The following is a 19,287-nucleotide window of genomic DNA, read 5'->3' on the forward strand; positions in this document are numbered from 1 at the left end:
AACTTAGTTACTCCTATGTATAATGAACACAGTCTTAAAATAGTAGTTATCCTTTTTAGGAGACTGTGTGTAAAGTTACTGGGCTCTCAAACAATTATGCTGAACTTGGCTGTTGACCTTACAGAGACTTTAGAATGAGGCACAATTCTTGCCCTTTGACTTAAAGAGCCATTTTTATGTCTATTTTTAAAAAAATCTAGTTTAATGAATTAGCCAGAGTATAATATCTGCTGAGAAGTGTTGAAAATCAAGCAGAACTTAAGTTCTTATTAATGTTTAATTTTCAAATGAAGAGGATATTGGAGAAGGGAATCTAATGATTAATTGTTTTTATAAAAAACTTTTGGAACAATCTCATATGCCTGTTGAAATCTAAAGTTGATACTTGTGTTTGTTCTTCTTTTTTTTTTTTTTTACTTAGGGAATTTCCAGTGGTCTGCAGATTCTCCTTTTCAGCTTAGCACCTTCTTACAAGGTTTTATCCTCCCAAGATGGGTGGGCACAATAGTTTCATTTGGCTGCAGGTCACTTAAGGTTACTATCTGTACCTTTGACAAGTAGAAACTAGGTTACAAGGTCATAAACTGACCTGTTTCTTAAGAATTCTCCCAGAAGAGATTCTTATTTAGTAAGCCATGAGATAGTGTTCTTTTTTTCCTTACCCACAAGACTAATTCAGGGGAAAGTTGAAGATTTGCGAATGACCTTGTCCGGAGCTGCGCAGGTCGGTGGTCAGGTTCCCCAACCTCTCCTCAGTGGCCCCCCTTCCTCTCTGGGGTCACTGCCTTTTGCTCACAAGGCCAAAATAAAAATGGTGGAAAAGAAAGGGAGGCTGACACGGATGCCTCACATCCCACCAGTTATTAATATCCAGCTGGCTCTGAGTGCAGAACATACAACTTCCAGATGCTGGGAACACAACTCTCACTACTGTGTTCTTTTTTTTTTTTTTTAAGTTGGCTTACAACGTGTATTAGTTTCAGGTGTACAGCAAAGTGATTCAGATAATACACACATATTTTATATACGTGAAGTGAAATGAAGTCGCTCAGTCGTGTCTGACTCTTTGCGGCCCCAGGGACTGTAGCCTACCAGGCTCCTCTGTCCATGGAATTTTCCAGGCAAGAGTACTGGAGTGGGTTGCCATTTCCTTCTCCAGGGGATTTTCCTAACCCAGGGATCGAACCCGGGTCTCCCGCATTGTGGGCAGATGCTTTACCGTCTGAGCCACGTATGTATATATAAAGTAGACAATAAGCTCCTACTGTATAGCACAAGGAACTATGTTCAGTGTCTTCAGATTCTTCCCCATTATACAAGATATATAGTAGTGTATATCTGCTATATACCCAAGCTTCTACGTTATCCCTTCCCCTTTGGTAACCCTACATTTGTTTTCTGTGTCTGTGTAACTACCCTGTTCTTCATTTGCTTTGTACCTCAGGTATAACTATGTATGCTGTGGGGGTAGGGAAAGCCATTGAGGAAGAGCTACAAGAGATTGCCTCTGAGCCCACAGAAAAGCATCTCTTCTATGCAGAAGACTTCAGCACAATGGGCGAGATCAGTGATAAACTGAAGAAAGGCATCTGTGAAGGTACTGCAGGTTACGTCTAGGAGAGACCTTAGCAAACAGCAGCGTGAACCCTTGAATGAGAAATTCTTAATCCGTTCCTTCAAAGTGCTCAAAAAAGTGCCTCCCTTGTGGGCAGGGCCCAGTGCTGTCTGGAAACAGTAAGCACAAAACGTAGAATAGCGGAGAGAGAAGACAATAATAGCTCACATAGAAAATGAAAGTATTAGTCACTCAGTCGTGTCCGACTCTTTGTGACCCCATGGACGGCAGCATGCCAGGCTTCCTTGTCCTTTACCATCTCCTGGAGTTTGCTCACTCATGTCCATTGAGTTGGTGATGCCATCCAACCATTTCACCATCTGTCATCCCCTTCTCCCGCCTTCATCTTTCCCAGCATAGGGGTCTTTTGCAATGAGTTAGCTCTTTGCAGCAGGTGGCCAAAGTATTGGAGCTTCAGCATCAGTCCTTCCAATGAATATTCAGGATTATTTCCTTTAGGGTTGACTGGTTTGAACTCCTTGCTGTCCAAGGGACTCTCAAGATACTATGCTGCTGCTGCTAAGTCGCTTCAGTCGTGTCTGACTCTGTGCAACCCCATAGACGGCAGCCCATCAGGCTCCCCCCGTCCCTGGGATTCTCCAGGCGAGAACACTGGAGTGGGTTGCCATTTCCTTCTCCAATGCATGAAAGTGAAAAGTGAAAGTGAAGTCGCTCAGTCGTGTCCGACTCTTAGCGACCCCGTGGACTGCAGCCTACCAGGCTCCTCCGTCCATGGGATTTTCCAGGCAAGAGTACTGGAGTGGGGTGCCATTGCCTTCTCTGCAAGATACTATACTTATTAGCTATTATTAATAGCTAATAATAATGCTAATAAATTGCTTGAGCATTTGCTCTGTGCTGAGCAGTGTAGTCAGTGTTTTAACACATGGCATACTTAATCCTCACAAAAACCCTGGAGATGATCATGTAACTACAACCGACAGTTATATAAGTCAGGAAAGCTGATGCACAATTTTGGGATACACCTGTAAGTAGAGTGGGAAGGGATGGTAGTCCTTCCAAGCCCACTGATAAAAATGTAAAGACTGCCTCTTGCATGGACTGCTCCAGTTTACAGAACATTAGGCTGCCCTTTGGAACTTAATGTTCTTATGTATAGGAGCCCCCTGTGCTCTTCTCCGGTTCACTATGGTGCCGGTGTGCTTACGTAGAGCAGTTCTCCCAGGTTTGACTGACTCCATGTGTAAGGCAGGGGAACCGGAAAAGCAGTTCTGCCCATTTTTCCTTTTATTCCTGTCCCAGGTTCAGTGGCCAGTAAAATCCCGGTCAAAGTGATGTGTCTTATTCCTCCCCAGCAAAGAGCACTGGGATGAAGGGGGCCAGGGAGGGAAGGCCTCTTGGATTTCTAATGCAACTTGATGTTTAGCCTCCAAGCTCTTTTATTTAAGTGGAGCTGCTGCCAATGCAACTTAATAATTGGACAAACTTTTTTCCCACCCTGCTTTCTAGACATAATATTTAGGGGGACATTCTTAAGTACGAAGATGCATTTAAGGGGTCCAGGCTTCTCTTACAGGAGAGAATGCCTCTGGAAGGTCTTGGGTGGTGTTACCGAATCAGACCAGAACATCCCGGGTGGTGGCAGGCAGGTAAACAGTTGGTCTGGGACCAGTTTCCTAAGAACATATGCACCCATGTGGACAACTGTCACTCTTCTGGTCGTCTTTTACCTCTCAGCTCTGGAAGACTCTGATGGAAGACAGGACTCCCCAGCAGGGGAACTGCCAAAGAGGGTCCACCAGCCAACAGGTATGTTTTTTAAAAGCAATATTTTTAGAATCTTCAGTGGCTGCTTCCACCATGGTTTCCCCTCAGACAAATGAAGTGTAAGTAAGAAAGATTTGAATTACGTTAACTATGGCTTTTCCCCCTCCATCACATAGGAAACATTTACTCTACCCTTTTTTAGCCATAGTTGCTAAGAGCCTCTCTGCTGATGGTCTTTCTGCCATAGTATGTCCTAAAGTAAAGCTATGTACCTCATTCTAGGAATAACAAGTACCCTACTCTGACAGCTGATGGCTGTTTTATAACCACAACCATGTTAAACAGGTTTGACTTCAGTTTTCTTTCTCTTTACAGAATCTGAGCCAGTCACCATAAATATCCGAGACCTACTTTCCTGTTCTAATTTTGCAGTGCAACACAGATATCTGTTTGAAGAAGACAATCTTGCACGGGCTACACAAAAAGTTTTCCATTCGACAAAATCCTCAGGTAATTCCAAGTAAAATATTACTATTAGGTAGCTTGCTATCAAGCCTCTCAACTTGCCAACAAACTCAGCTTAAGGGAGGACAGGAAAGGAGCAAGTAGGCGGTAGGTGGGGTGGGGAAGAGAAGAACTTAAGAAAAAGGAGAACTAAAAAAATAAATGAGAAGAAACTGCAGCAACCTTCCCGCAGTCCACAATAAAAGCCACTTCAGCAGTGGACACATATACAGCTCTTTGCTATTATCTACTGGATCTTGCCACGTGGAAGAAGTTGAACATTGCTTTCATTATGGTTTCCTCCATGTGCTGATTCAGTCCTATCACAGTGTGTCTGCAAAGTCTGGTGGGTTATAGAGGTGAACACTTTCCATCTGCTTTCTTAGGAAGTCCTTTGGAAGAAAAACAGGATCAATGCAAATGTGAAAACCTTATAATGTTCCAGAACCTTGCAAATGAAGAAGTAAGAAAATTAACGCAGCGCTATATCCTTTTCTAATGTTACGCCTCTGTATGGAATGCAAAGAATACTATCAAAACCTCAAACATTTCTATATATGGGTATATCTCAAATGAAGTCACTTCTATAAAGTCAAGAATAGTGAACTCCAGGAAAAGCTATTTCTTAAGCAGTCTGACAGGTGCTTGAGAACCGAGGGCAAGCCAAACTGCTGACACGGGTCAAGCTATCTGTGGTTGGTTCTAGGAGGCTGATCAGTAAGGCCAGTTAGCCAGTCAGTACGCAAAGTAAAGAAAAAACATGTTTACTTAATTCCCTCTCTGCTGGGAGGAAATGAAAGATAAATCTGAAGTGCATCAAAGATACAGTACATGTAGGCAAAGATAGAGATACAAATCTGAAGTGCATCAGAGATACAGTACGTGTAGGCAAAGAATGCTGTAGAACGAAGAGGTTTCAAATTCTACCTAAATTCCAAACCTCTCCTTTGGCCCCAAGCCACCCTGCAGCCACATTTGGTCAGTGCGTAGTTTCTAGAGGACTGGGGTTGGGATTTTTTCATTTGGCAGCAGAGAGATTTTATATCAGCACTCTAAGATGAAACATTCTACCTAGGGAACAGCAGGATCCAGTGACTCATTAAAATAGTATTACAAATAAAAGGAATGCTTTGGGATGGTGGAGAAATGAGATTCAGTGCTTTTATGCACTGAACACTCTGCCAACTGTTCTGAACTTAAAACTATAGTAAGCTTACTAAAACTGCCCGATATCTAGCTCAACATATATCAACTAAAGGGAAATGGTTTAATTCTGAACTATTTCTGTGCCAGTGGGTTTATAAAGAACAGCTTATAGCCATTTTCTTCCTGAAAACTGGAAATATGCTTCATAAAGGAAAGCAAAATAATCTGACCATGGTTAATCTTGATGATGAATCCAGGCTCTCATTCTGCCATGCAGGGGGCAGGTGGAGGGTACTAAGCAGCTTCAAGAAGGAAGACAAATGTTTATTCTAATGCTGCTCTTATTGTTTAGTTGCTCAGTCATGTCCAACTCCTTGAGACCCCATGGACTGTAGCCTGCTAGGCTCCTCCGTCCATGGGATTTCTCAGGCAAGAATACTGGAGTGGCTTGCCATTTCCTTCTCCAAGGCATCTTCCCAACTCAGGGATCGAACTCCTGTCTCCTGCATGGGCAGGTGGATTCTTTACCGCTCCAGGGACGCCCTAATGCGCCTCTGCTCTGCCTTCTCCCGGCCTGCCTCCAAGGGTTTACTTCACAAGGTACTAAGGAAGTTGTATGTGTCAGACGTTCTCAAGGCTGCTACCCTATGGTCTCATCCGGCCTCATGGGTGAAAATTCCCCACCTTCTTCTCTTCTGATGTCATATCTTACTTTCCAAGACCTAATCCTTTTTTTTTTTTTCCTCCTCTCCTCATTCCCAGCATTATCAGTTCAGCTCCCAGAGGTGTGCTATGGTAAATTAATTTATAAGCAACAGGGGAATGAGTAGAATTGAAATTTTTAAAAAGAAAAATGTGAACTGAGCTATCTGGATTTAATGTTAAAAAAAAAGTATTTAACCCAACACAGATCTATAGTCTTAATAGTATGTACTAATGGGTTACTATAAACTTATAAGTCAGAATTATAGAAATGGAAAAAACCAAAGCCCTGTATTTTGCAGGACACAAATTCTTTTGTAGATAAATCAAGTTGTATTTGAATGTAAATAAGCCATTCAGATTCCTCTTCCTTAATTTGAGATTTACTAGAAGAAATGACACAGAGAATGGAAGCCCTGGAAAACCGCCTGCGATACAGATGAAGATTCACAATGCTCTACGTATCTGTACGTCATTGTGTCAAGGGTTACAGTGAAAACAGTTCGGAGCCCTCAAAGCTCAGGCTATCATTGATTCTGTAAGGTTGTAAAGTAAAACATACCAAGAGTTGAGAAAGCTGATTTGCTACAGAACAAAGGCAAAAAGTACACACTAACTTGTACGAATTCACTGAAAAAAAAAAAAAAACCCGTCAGAATCCTAAAAGGAGTTTTATCAAGTGAGAACAAATAAGCTATGCAAGATACTCTGTAACGTACTGTGGACACCATTTGCTTTGGTCTTGTTCTGCCTTAGTGGTACAATATCATTCGACAACAACATAAAATCTGCAGTTTTACAGACTTAACTTCCGTAGAACACTGGCCATGGGAAAGCTATTTTTTTTTAATCAGACTTTACCTTGATATATGTATATGGATGTATGCATAAAATCATAGAACATATGTACTTGTATAAGAAGTTGGATTTTTTATACAATATTAAAATTCACTTCAGAGAACAGTATTCTGTGTAAAATTCTTAATCTTAAATGCAAAATATGCATACATGAGAAATGGCTAAGATACGTATGAAAAAAAATGTTGAAGCTCACCGATAATCAGGAAAATGCAGGTTAAAGCAATCAACTTGGCAAGTTACTGTGTCTGACGACAGTGTTGGTAAGGCTGAGGAAACATGGGGCTCCCACACACTGCTAGTGAGAACACAAATGGGCAGTCTCTGGAGAATAATCTGTCCCTACCTAGTAAAACTGAAAATGCAGCCCTACCCTGTACTCTAGCAACTGCACTTACAGGTATCAAACTGAAAGATTTTAACACATACATACAAGGAGGCCTGTATGAGAATGTTACTAGAGTTTGTAAAATTAACAAATTACAAATAACCTAATCATCACCAGAGGGGGAACAGATAAACTGTGGTACGGTCCATAACTCAGAAATACTATGCAACATTTAAAAGAATGTACTCAATCTACATGTACATGGTAAAACTCAGTCTTACGGACTCTGTTGGAGAGGGAGAGGGTGGGAAGATTTGGGAGAATGGCATTGAAATATGTATAATATCATGTATGAAACGAGTTGCCAGTCCAGGTTCGATGCACGATACTGGATGCTTGGGGCTGGTGCACTGGGACGACCCAGAGGGATGGTATGGGGGAGGAGGAGGAGGAGGGTTCAGGATGGGGAACACGTGTATACCTGTGGCAGATTCATTTCGATATTTGGCAAAAGTAATACAATATTGTAAAGTTTAAAAATAAAATAAAATTTAAAAATAAATAAATAAAGATGAAAAAAAAAAGCCAATGGGAGGACTTCCCTGGTGGTCCAGTGGTGAAGAATCTGCCTGCCAATGCAGGGGACACAGGTTCAACCCCTGGTCCGGGAAGATCCCACATGTCTCAGAACAACTAAGCCCACGTGCCACAACTACTGGCTTTCCTGTGCTCTAGAGCCACAGAGCCGCCAACGACTGGGCCCACATGCAGCAACTACTGAAGCCCAAGCGCCGAGAGCCTGTGCTCCGCAACGAGAGAAGCCGCTGCAGAGAAGCCCGAGCACTGCAATTACAGAAAGCCCACCCCCAGCAGCCAAAAAACCACCATAATAATGAATAAATTAAAAAAAAAATCTTCCCAAAGGGTGATGTAGCAGAATAGGAAGACCATCTCTTAGACCTCAATCTAGAAACCATCTAATTCTTTCCAAGTATAAAAGTTGTGATTCGAAGTATTAAACTTTCAGTGTATATTTATATTTGAGTCCTCCATGTGATCCTGAAAACGGGTTTTCATCCAAAGTGTGGATTTGGGTTGGCACTTCCTTTTGAGACGTAATCCTACTTTAGCCGTTGCTTCCACTGTCTCCAGTCTACTTTGCGTTGAGTCCTGGCTCCCCCTAGTGGCTCTAGGCGGCATGCACACAAACACACGCGGCCGCTCCCCCTGCCCACCCCCACGTACGCTTTAGCTGTTTAGTACATTTCACTGCACCGTTTTCAACTTTCTCCAACTTGGGAAGGAAGGTGCCTTCGTGGAAGACAAAACCTCCAACTAATCCGTCAAATTCACATAGTAACCCAAGATATTTAACTTGAGAATTGTTTAAAATTTAAAATAGTTCCCGGGCTTCCCCGGTGGTACAGTGGGTAAGAATCAGCCTACCAGTGCACGGGACACGGGTTCGATCCCTGGACCAGGAAGATCCCACATTCCGTGGAGCAAGTAAAGCCTGTGCACCGCCAACTACTGAAGCCCGTGTGCTAGAGCCTGTGTTCCGAGGAGAAGCCACTGCAATGGGGCAAGAAAGACTAGCCAACATTCATTGCAACTGGAGAAAGCCCGCGCACAGCAATGAAAACCTAGTGCGACCAAGAAGAGAAAGAAATAGTTCTCCATTTCTGTTTGCTCTCTGTATGTCTCAGGTACAAAGGTTTTGCTTTCCACTTTCACTACTTGTGTGACCATCCCTCATCTAATAGTAGTAACTCAGGGCGCTAATCAAGACGGTGGAGTATAAGGATGTGGAAATCATCTCTTCCCACAGGTTCATCAAAAACACACTGACATACTCAACAGTTCTCACAGAAGACCTACTAAACACTAGCAGAAGACCTCAGACACCTGAAAGGAAAAGACCTCCACATAACCCTGGGTGGGACCAAAGAAAAAGCAAAGAAATAGCAGGACGGAACCTGTGCCCCTCGGAGGGAGCTGCAAGAGTCACCAGGACAGAAAGGGAGCTTCAGAGGCGAGTGTCACAACTGGTGTGTGACAGAGAAAGAAAGAGCTACAGTCTGTGGCGCCTGCCTGCGCTCCCCAGCCCGAGACGCACGTCTACGGGCACAGCTGGGGCCGGGTGCTGAAACTTGGGTTTAGAGCACAGAGCTGGGGAGAGGGCTGGGGCTTGGCTGCTCGGAGACAGCCCGAGAGGCCGAGTGCCGTTGTTAGGTGGGGGGTGAGGGCCCGCTGGAGCAGCCTCTTTCCTCCCTGCACTGGGCCGTCCCGGCAGGCTCCGGGATCAGATGCCAGAGGGTTGCCCAACGTAGGAAGCAGAGCTCAGGTCTCTCCAGGTGGCTGTGCCAGACACAGACAGACACCCACACTGCGAGCTTTGTAAACTCAGCTGCAGGATGCTGTTCAGTCACCCAGTTGTGTCTGACTCTACACCTACACTGCCTGCTTTGTAAACTCAGCGCTGCGCGACATCCAAGTGGACAACAGGTGCTTCCGTGGCCGAGATGGAGCTGCTCTTGGCAGCTGTGGGCTTCCTGAGTGCGTCCATGGGGGGCTAGGCTGGGACAAGGTCTGGGCTGCCTCCGTCACTCCCACAGACGGTCTAAGTACACGACTGCCGCACTCCTGGGACCTGCCTAGAGTGGATCCGTGCGGGTGGCCTCGTGAGCCCTGGGACCTGCCTAGAGTGGATCCTGCGGGTGGCCTCGTGAGCCCTGGGACCTGCCTAGAGTGGATCCGTGCGGGTGGCCTCGTGAGCCCGCACACTTGGTGACAGGTGCAGAGCACTCTCCTAATGGACAGCTCTGGTAGAGGAATACTCTGTGGCTCTTCTCCTGGTGGAAGTGCTCCAATTCTGCCTACCTCACACCACAGCTCAGATGCGACTCAGAAATGGATCTGGGGGCCTCTACTCCAATAACCAGGAACAGACTCTGTCCCCAACAAGGCTGTGGCAACCACAGAGCAAAGAGGAGGCCCCACTCGACATCCACTACAGACTCTGGTCATCACATCAGTCAGACTCCTCACCAAAGGGATATTAAGGCCAAGACACACTGAGAGGCAGCAGGCATTTATACTAAACACAGGCCTCACATCAAAATATTAAATCCATGCAGACTACCCAGGAACATTCCCACACATCCCTCCAAGATCACAGTAAGTAACTGTTTCTCCTAAACTCAGAGTAAGAGAAATACAAGTAAAATGAACCAGGACCACTCACAGTTAAAGTCAAGAGAACTCCCCTGAAAGAACAATGAAACAGATCTCTTCAGTCTGAGAGACACCAAGTTCAAGAAGGAGATAATGAAAATACTGAAGGAATTCGGAAAGTCCATGAATAGAAATGCAGATTACTGTAAAAAAGAATTACAAACTACAAAGAGGAGCCAAGAAAAATCAGAAAATTCATCTGCCAAGATGAAAGCTAAACTAAAAGGCAATGAAAAGCAGATTGAATACTGCAGAACAAAAAATAAGTGACCTGGTAGATAGCATAGAAATCACCCAATTAGAACAGCAGACAAAAAGCCAGATTGGAGGGGGGGAAAAAAAATGAAAGCATTATGAGACCACTTCAGTTCAGTTCAGTCGCTCAGTTGGGTCCAACTCTTTGCGACCCCCGTGAACCGCAGCACGCCAGGCCTCCTTGTCCATAGCACGCCAGGCCTCCTTGTCCATCACCAACTCCCGGAGTTCACCCAAACCCATGTCCATTGAGTCAGTGATGCCATCCAACCATCTCATCTTCTGTCGTCCCCTTCTCCTTCTGCCTCCAATCCCTCCAAGCATCAGGGTCTTTTCAAATGAATCAGCTCTTCGCATCAGGTGGTCTAAGCATTGGAGTTTCAGCTTCAACATCAGTCCTACCAATGAGACCGGTAGGATAATATAAAAGTGTGCCAATCTACACACACATAGGAATTCCAGAAGGAAAAGAAAGAGAAAAGGAAGTTTAAAAAAAAAGTATTCTAAGAAATTATGGCTGAAAACTTCCCAAACCTAAGGAAAGAAACAGATATCCAGGTACAGGAAGCACAGAGTCCTTCCAGTATTTTTTCTGACCATAATGACATGAAACTAGAAATCAACAACAAAAGAAGAAATGAGAAAAAAAATGGTTACACGGAGACTAAAACAACATGCCAATGAGTCAAAGATAAAATCAAAGAAGAAACTAAAAAATACCTTGAGACAAATGACAATGAAAACACACCCATCCAAAATTTATGGAATATAGCAAAGGCAGTTGTTAGAGGGAAGTACATAGTGATACAGGCCTTCCTCAAAAAAATAAGAAAAATCTCAATCTTACCTATCACCTGAAAGAATTCGAAAAAGAACAAAATCTAAAGACAGGAGAAGGAAAAAAATAATGAAGATCAGAGAGGAGACAAATAAGATTAAAAAAAAAAAAAACTGAAAAAATCCATAAAGCCAAGAGCTGACTTATTGAAAGGGTGCTCAGTCGCATCCAACTCTGTGGTTCCATGGACTAACTTTTCAGCCAGACTCCCCTGTCCATGGGATTTCCCAGGCAAGAGTACTAGAGTGGGTTATCATTCGCTTCTCCAGCGGATCCTCCCAACCCAGGGATCGAACCCAGGTCTCTCGCACTGTGGGGAGCTTCTTTACCACTGTGCCACCTGGGAAGCTCTTGAAAGGTAAACATGGACAAATCTCTAGTCATGCTCACCAAAAAAAAAAAAGAGAAAACCCAAGTCAACAAGAGGAAGAGGACTTCCCTGCTGGTACAGTGGGTAAGAATCCACCTGTCAATGCAGGGGATATGAGTTCGATCCTTGGACAGGGGAGACAGCACAAGCCAGAGCAACTATGCCCGTGTGCCCCAACTGCTGAAGCCAATGGGCCTAGCGCCTGTGCTTCGCAACAGAAGTCGCCGCAATGAGAAGGCCACAAACTGCAACTACAGTAGCCCTTGCTCTCTTGCAACTAGACAAAGCCAGTGCCCGGCGACAAAGATCCAGTGTAACCAAAAACAAAAACAAAAAAAACAAAGGAAGAAATGAAAAAGAAGTAACAACTGATACTGCAATGGGACAGAATACAGAGCCCCAAAATAAACCTACCTGCCAGGGGGCTTCCCTGGTTGGCTCAGACACTTGCAATGTGGGAGACCTGAGTTTGATCCCTGGGTCAGGAAGATCCCTGGAAGGAACAGCTACCCACTGCAGTATTCTTGCCTGGAGAATTCCATGGACAGCGAAGCCCGGGGTCACAAAGAGATAAGACTAAGATACTAATATGCTGACTTTAAGTTCAGCAAATACTCGACTTTTTGGATAGTGTATTGAAGGCATTCACACCTCCTGTGTCTCATTCCTCTACCATCAAAAACTGCCTTCACAAGTCGACTGGCTCTAAAGTCCAAAAAACATTTCTAACACTTCTGCAAACTTAGACCCCAACACAACATATCCTGGGTATACCCTACCAGCAATATTCAACTCAATAAAAACCTGAGTCACAATTTCCCCCTAATTCCTTTCAGTGTTTCAAAAGGTATTATTAGATGTGAGAAAAGGGTTACACAGGACATACTTCAGAGATGTAGTATGTGGTATCCCCCCAATCATCTTTTAGGACTGAAAATATATAAAACACATTTTGTGAAACTGTGAAACACTGAAGATCTGACAATATTCTGCAGTTGTCCCAAGTACATTTTTTCTACAAAGGCTTCCCAGTGACAGACTTTTATTCTCTTGAACTCTAAAATTATTGCAGATGGTGACTGCAGTCATGAAAATTAAGACACTTGATCCTTGGAAGAAAAGCTATGAACAACCTTGACAGTATATGAAAAAGCTGAGACAGTACTTTGCCAACAAAGGTCCGTCTAGTCAAGGCTATGGTTTTTCCAGTATTCATGTATGGATGTAAGAGTTTGGACTGTGAAGAAAGCAGAGCGCCGAAGAATTGATGCTTTTGAACTGTGGTGCTGGAGAAGACTCGAGAGTCCCTTGGACTGCAAGGAGATCAAACCAGTCAATCCTAAAGGAAGTCAGGCCTGAATATTCATTGGAAGGACTGATGCTGAAACTCCAATACTTTGGCCACCTGATGTGAAGAATTGACTTATTGGAAAAGACCCCGATGCTGGGAAAGACTGAAGGTAGGAGAAGGGGATGAGAGAGGATAAGATGGTTGGATGCCATCACCAACTTGATTGGCCTGAGTTTGAGTAAGCTCCGGGAGCTGGAGATGGACAGGGAAGACTGGTGTGCTGCAGTCCATGGGGTCGCAAAGAGTTGGATACGACTAAGCAACTGAACTGAACTGTACTACTACAAACCCTTAAGTAAGACCTTGCTTCATTAAAGTTCAATAGAACTTCTCTCACCCTATGAAAATCTGGAGGTGGAAGGAACATATTTCACTTAATCCTCTTTGCTACTCAGATTCAGTGGATTTAAGGTGGACTGTAAAACTGCAGTTCTGGTTAGATTCTGGGAATTGACCCTTGTTGCCTCTGACATACTCAACAAAATGACAACAATACCAGAGACTTCTCTAGTGATCCAGTGGTGAGGAATCTGCCTTGCAATGCAAGGACACAGGTTTGATCCCTGGTCATGGAACTAAGATCCAACACGCCGCAATTAAGTCTGTGCATAACCACCGCCAAGACCCAACGCAGCCGAATAAACATTTTAAAAAATGACAGCAATATCCTGCGAGTGAAATTATGAAAACTAAGCTTTAAAAATCTAGTACTGGAAAGGAACTCAGTGCACTCCCTTTACAAAAACAGGGCAAGTGAAACTGGGATATCTGGCTCTTAACCCACAAGTTTTGCCACTGCATCTTGATGCCCCATCGTCACTAATCTAGCTTCAGGCAAATATACTGGGACAAGAAGAAATAAAAACAAATAAATAAATAACTGCAATGAGTACAGTGTTTTTAAAACAAGCTCTGGCCAGTTTTATTAAAGAAAAATTGTACATGATTTACTTTTCACCAGTCTGTTCTGGCATGCTTCTAATAATATCAGAATCACCTAAAAAATAAAACACAATAATTTTTACAACTTATTTAGTGGCAACTGGTAATCATCAAACTAGCAATGGTTATCTTCAAAAGTTATCACACTAGCTGTGCTACCATTTCTCAAGGTTGATCAGACACCTAGAGTCACAGACATTTCCCACACAAGACGTGTCATGTAAATCAGACTTGGTTTATCACCAGCATTTATAAAGCCAGACCTAGGCAGAGAACTAGGTCTGGGGACACATGCATGGTCTTAATATAGCGAATGTTTAGCCTGCCCTGATTATTACAAAATCAGAACAGCGAGAATATTCGCAGTAGCTTCATGAATTAGAAATTCTTAAGTTCAAAACATGACCTGTATTTGTAGGCCCTTTTCTCCCCCTCAACCTAATTTTACCCATCTATTCTCAGGCAGCCAGTAAGGATTCCTTTCTTCTACTGTTTCACCTGATTATTCTCCCCTTTATAATTTCACCTTTTACCAAAGCCCTAAGACATAATTTCTTAGGTGCGGTATGAAATTAAATTCATCATCTCAAAGTAAAAAGAATTTCATTTATGACAAAGATAATTATGTACTGACATTCACTACTAACTCTCCATGACATAAGCCTGCAGGATATCCCTTGCTATATACAAATTCTCAGACTGAACTTAGGGACCAAAGACATTTGTATAGTAAGAAATCCTTGTTATTACATCATAAAGAAAAAAAGACTTCTTTTATGACTGAAAAAGCATACCTGGATCAATGATAGCCAGTGTGCATACTCTGTAGTATTTTCCACATGCTGTGCCCAATTCAATATTATTGCCACTGTAGTGATGGACACCAGTTTTGGCCAACATGGCGTAATACTCTATTTCAGATTTCCTTTGGGAATAAAAACAAAAAAAGGCAAATAAACACCATACCAACTGACACAGATTAAACGTTACTGCTCTCATTAGTTCCAATGTTGGTAAGGCCTTCAAATAGTAAGCCATTTATTAGTCTTAAAAATATCATATTCATTATCCAACACCAAACATCCTTTGGATCCTCTACAGTACATATTTGTGCTCATGGAAAAAGAGGGTACAGAATAAAATCACCATTTGCTTAGCATTTACTATCTGCCAGACACTTTACAGAATTCCCATGACAATGTCTCAGCCATTTATATCACCCTCTGGTGCTCTGAGTCCTAGATGGAGAGTAATAGAACAGGTATACCTCAGGTACTGCAAATTCCTTCCAGACCACTGCAATAAATCAAATACTGCAATAAAGCTAGCCACAGGGATTTGTTAATTTCCAAGTGCATATAAAAGTTGTTTACCCTATATGTAGCCTCTAAATGTTCAACAGCATCATGTCTAAAAAACCCCCCCAACGTACATACATAAATATTTTATTGCAAAAAAAGAAGGAAAAAAAAAAAAAAAAAACACAACAACAACAAAAAACCAACCATCACCTGAACCTTCAGGGAATTGTAGCAGTAATATCAAAGATGACAAATCTTAACAACAAAGAAAAAGTCAGCACCTACAGACTTATACAATGCAAGGTTCCACAAACCTTCAATTTGTATTAAAAACAAAGAGGAACTAATTAAGTGAAGAAAAGCTAAATCCAATAAAATAAAAACAGGCATGCCATAGGCTTGCACTTGCCCAAAGTTAACGTTTTTTTGTGACCACCAAGTAGGTAGAGCGCCATCAAGGAGCTTGTTAAAAATGCATCAGGCCCCAATCCAGATCCATTAAATCTGACTTGCATTTAAACCAAATCACTTGCAACTGAATGTACATTCATGCCGAAAGCCACTGCTCTAATAGGTAAGTGTGAATTCTGTGAAGTAAGACCAAAGTTTTGAGATGAGATGCAAGAGAGCTCTCCAGGCTTTGCCCATTAGGTACAGACACCCTGTATGAAATGCTGTGAGTTTATGCATTACGGTAGAAAATCAACAAGCACAGGACTGAAAACATGGCTGATACTCTGCATGGTCCAACTTGAACTTATGTACACCACCTCATAAGATCAGTTTCAAAACAGTGAATCAGGCAAAAACTGGGTGAACTGGAAGCGTGCAGATCCACAGGCCAGCGTGAACTCTTCTGATCTTAGCTTCTCTATGCTATAAGTAATTCATAAAACGAAGTCCTTTTAAAACACCTCAAAGTAAAAAGAACAAGCAAAAAAAGGCAGGACATAAGGAAAAGCAACTTACGTTTCTGCACTACCCTCAAACTTTGCCCTTCTTTGGTTTCTGTCACACATTTCTCCCAAGGAGAACCACATAGGAGGAGAGACTATGAAGGGGAGAAAAATCAAGAGCCAAACACAACAGAAACCCTTAAATTATCCTGCAAATGTGCCCCTGTAATACAAATTCTACCTGACACCCAGTTCACGCTACCCAGATTGCAAGCTCACACTCCTGGATATTTGCTCAGGACGAACTTACAGTGGAAGACACACACCCTCGGGTTCTTTCAATTACCTCAAGGCTGGGCAGTTGTTGGCGAGAATGACCAGTTTCGCTTTGCCTTGTCTGATCATTTTCAGAGTCTGTTTGTACCCCAGCACGTACTTTCCACTTTTCATAACCAGCTGGAGCCTAGAGTTGATCGACTCCAGTGACTTTTTCTACAAAGAAAACATTTAATACGAACTTGATTGAAGGCCTTGTTTGTAACCACTCAAAACTGGATCCAGGGACTTCCCTGGTGGTCCAGTGGTTAAGTCTCCCCCGCTTCCAAGCAGGGAGCACGGGTTCCATCCCTAGAAAGGGAACTAAGATCTCGCAAGCCTCGGCCAAAAACAAAAAATCACTGGATCCTGCTTCCTGGAACCGGAGCCCCTTAATAAACCTCCGAAGAAAAGGGTTCCAAAGCACTGAGAAGGTCTCTCGGGTTCTTTCTGGAAGCCTCCAAGGCCAGCGGGAACGCTGTCCGCCCAGTGAGCTCAAAACTGCCCGCCCCGGCCAAGACTCATCTCTCCACGTGAAATAGGCTTCCGGCCCTGGCCTGCTTCACTCACCGTCTTCTTTGCGGCCACCATCTTCCTGCCTTAGATGCGGGACGCCCCCAACCTAGAACACAGAGGACAGGACAGGAAGTTTACGATCTGAAGTCCCAAACCGGCAACTCCCTGGGCACCGCGCGCTGCCAAAACCTCGGCCCGGAGGAGCCCACTCACCAAAAGCAGCCGCCAAGATGGCCGGGGAGCGAGAAAGGAAAGAATTCCCACAATGCCAAGCTCTTCACGGCGGGGCGGTGCGCCGTCACACCGAGACCGGAAGCGGAAGCAAATGTCCAGCGGAAGGGGCGGGACAAGAAGAGGCGGGCCGGTGCTGGTTACTCTGGCGGCTCAGTTGTGTTCGACTTTTTGCGACTGTATCCCGCCAGGCTTCTCTGTCAATGGGGATTCTCCAGGCAAGAATTCTGGCGTGGGTTGCCATTTCCTTCTGCAGGGGGTTTTCTGACTCAGAAGTCGAATCCAAATCTGCATTAAAGGCAGATTTTTTTTTTTAAACCGCTGGAGCCACCAGGTTTTGCAGCCGAGTGGTCTGAAGTCTTACCTTGCTGTGTTCTGCTGCTCTGAAGCGGCGCGCTGCGGAACTCAGGAAAGTGGAACAGGACGGGAGTTGGAGAAGCCGACTGAGAGTGAAGCGGAAGGGGCACTGAGAAGAGGCGTCTGGACCTCGGCCTCAGTGCCACAGAGCGCACCTCTGCCCGAAGCCCCGGCTCTTAGGAGACGCGGGGAGGACCCAGGTGCGCCTGAGCTCCCGGGACTACCCTCTACCGCTGGCTTCCTTGAACTCACCTCTTCTGTAGCGTGTAAGCTGAATTTTCGGAGACAGCGATAGAACAGGTCTAACTAAAAATCTTTTTGTTGTGAACGTTGGATATTGATAAAAAAAAAAAAAGTCCAGTGACGAATCACTCAGAATATTAGGCACAGAAAGTCTCTCACCACCACACATGCAAGCAAAAAAAAAAAAAAAAAGGGTAAAAATCAGACAAATAAATAAGCTATCATCATGTGTCAACTTTTAGGAATCTGTCCTAAAGAGGCAGTCACTCGTGCCCAAAGACATGAGAATAGGGCTATTTGTTTCAGCATTAGTTTAAATAGCAAAACAAAAATGGAAATATCAGATGTTCATTATTCTTAACAAATGTATGTGTTTGCATGTGCAGGAAAGTCATGTCTTGGGACTTCCCTGGTAGTCCAGTGGTTAAGAATCCACCCTGCGGTGCACGGGACACTGGTTGGATCCCTGGTTGGGAAAATTGGAATCCCACCTGCCACAGGGCAACTAAGCCCAGGCACCACAGCTAGAGAGCCTGCACAGGGAAAGGAAGACGCAGGCTAGGACAACAAAATAAATAAATAAAATAATCTTAAAAAAGAAAATCCAAGTCTTGGGAATTCCCTGGTGGTCCAGTAGTTAGGACTCTATGCTTCCACTGCAGGGGCACGGGTTTCATCCCTAGTCAGGGGACTAAGTCCACATGCTGAATAGCCAAAAAAAGAAAAAGAAATTCAAGTCTGGAAAGTTAATCATTGAAACATATCTTTGGATGAGAGATGAGCAGAGTAGGTGGTGAAAAAAGAACATTTAATTGTACTTTATATGTTTCAGCATTGTTTGAATTATTTAAGCATTCATTGTTATGTAGAGAGCTCATTTTTAATAAAATAGTGGTTGATTTAAATAAATCTTATGAAACTTCACTTATTTCTTAAAGCAGTAATTTTCAAAGTATGGCTTCCAGATCACCAGATTCAGAATCATTTTGACTCCCAGGTGTGTGAAGAAATCCTTCCTTGGATGTGGGGCCTGGAAATCTGAGCTTAATAAGCAACCTCTATGTTTTTTTTTTAATGTATTTATTTGGCTGCATTGGGTCTTAGTTGTGGCACATGGTATCTTTCATTGGGGTGCCTGGACTCTAGTTGTGGCTTGGGGTTAGTTGCTCTGCGGCATGTGGGATCTTAGTTCCCCTACCAGGGATCAAACGCGCATCCCCTGCAGTGCAAGGTGGATTCTTAACCACTGGGCCACCAAGGAAGTCCCTCCATGGTTCTTAGAAATACTAAAATTTGAGAAGTAAGAATGAAACAGCCTAGTTGGTTTTGAGGAGTGCATGCTTAGATAGAGACACTAATGATGCCTTACACTTTTATAACGAGCTCTGTACTTTGAATGTTTTTTAATATCTACTTGTCCTGAAAGTAATCAGCATAAATATTACCCCCATTTTAGAAAGTCGATGATTAAAACACTTGAGGTGACTTTTCTGATGCTTTTCATTTTATCATACCAAGTTTCTGGTCCTTAATATATGTCATAAAAATACTTTTTTG

At 43.4% G+C, this 19,287-nt stretch overlaps 2 protein-coding genes and 1 non-coding gene across 5 annotated transcripts in view; 1 reads left to right on the top strand and 2 right to left on the bottom strand.

Moving 5' to 3' along the window:
- The window catches only part of MATN2 (matrilin 2), a 173,147-nt gene extending 166,486 nt beyond the window's left edge, over positions 1 to 6,661 (top strand). For 2 of the 3 annotated variants that reach the window (XM_070383018.1, XM_070383016.1), the window contains 5 exons: positions 1,445 to 1,597; positions 3,314 to 3,385; positions 3,719 to 3,853; positions 4,234 to 4,332; positions 6,083 to 6,661. In XM_070383018.1, the coding sequence (XP_070239119.1) occupies positions 1,445 to 1,597; positions 3,314 to 3,385; positions 3,719 to 3,853; positions 4,234 to 4,332; positions 6,083 to 6,138 (515 nt within the window). In that variant the 3' untranslated portion in view covers positions 6,139 to 6,661. The remainder of the gene's footprint in view (positions 1 to 1,444; positions 1,598 to 3,313; positions 3,386 to 3,718; positions 3,854 to 4,233; positions 4,333 to 6,082) is intronic. The other variant, XM_070383017.1, reaches the window with a different exon arrangement.
- Positions 6,662 to 13,819: 7,158 nt separating this feature from the next.
- RPL30 (ribosomal protein L30) lies at positions 13,820 to 17,216 on the bottom strand. Its single transcript, XM_005904379.3, has 5 exons — positions 17,113 to 17,216; positions 16,954 to 17,005; positions 16,415 to 16,560; positions 14,666 to 14,796; positions 13,820 to 13,926 (listed from the first exon to the last, which is right to left on the bottom strand). The coding sequence occupies exons 2-5, from the start codon at positions 16,972 to 16,974 to the stop codon at positions 13,877 to 13,879; spliced, it is 348 nt and encodes a 115-aa protein (XP_005904441.1). The 5' UTR covers positions 16,975 to 17,005; positions 17,113 to 17,216; the 3' UTR covers positions 13,820 to 13,876.
- Positions 14,106 to 14,237, bottom strand: LOC138990842 (small nucleolar RNA SNORA72). Its single transcript, XR_011466953.1, has one exon. It is a non-coding gene; the product is annotated as a small nucleolar RNA SNORA72 (small nucleolar RNA).
- Positions 17,217 to 19,287: the final 2,071 nt, after the last annotated feature.

Source organism: Bos mutus, chromosome 14 (genome assembly GCF_027580195.1).
Source record: "Bos mutus isolate GX-2022 chromosome 14, NWIPB_WYAK_1.1, whole genome shotgun sequence".
Classification (NCBI taxonomy): domain Eukaryota; kingdom Metazoa; phylum Chordata; class Mammalia; order Artiodactyla; family Bovidae; genus Bos; species Bos mutus.

Coding starts and splice junctions, on each gene's coding strand:
- RPL30 (XM_005904379.3), bottom strand. CDS start 16,974: ATGGTGGCCGCAAAGAAGACG. Junction 14,797..16,414: donor AACAACTGCCCAGCCTTGAG/GTAATTGAAAGA, acceptor TTATTCCCAAAG/GAAATCTGAAATAGAGTATT. Junction 13,927..14,665: donor ACTGGCTATCATTGATCCAG/GTATGCTTTTTC, acceptor TTTATTTTTTAG/GTGATTCTGATATTATTAGA.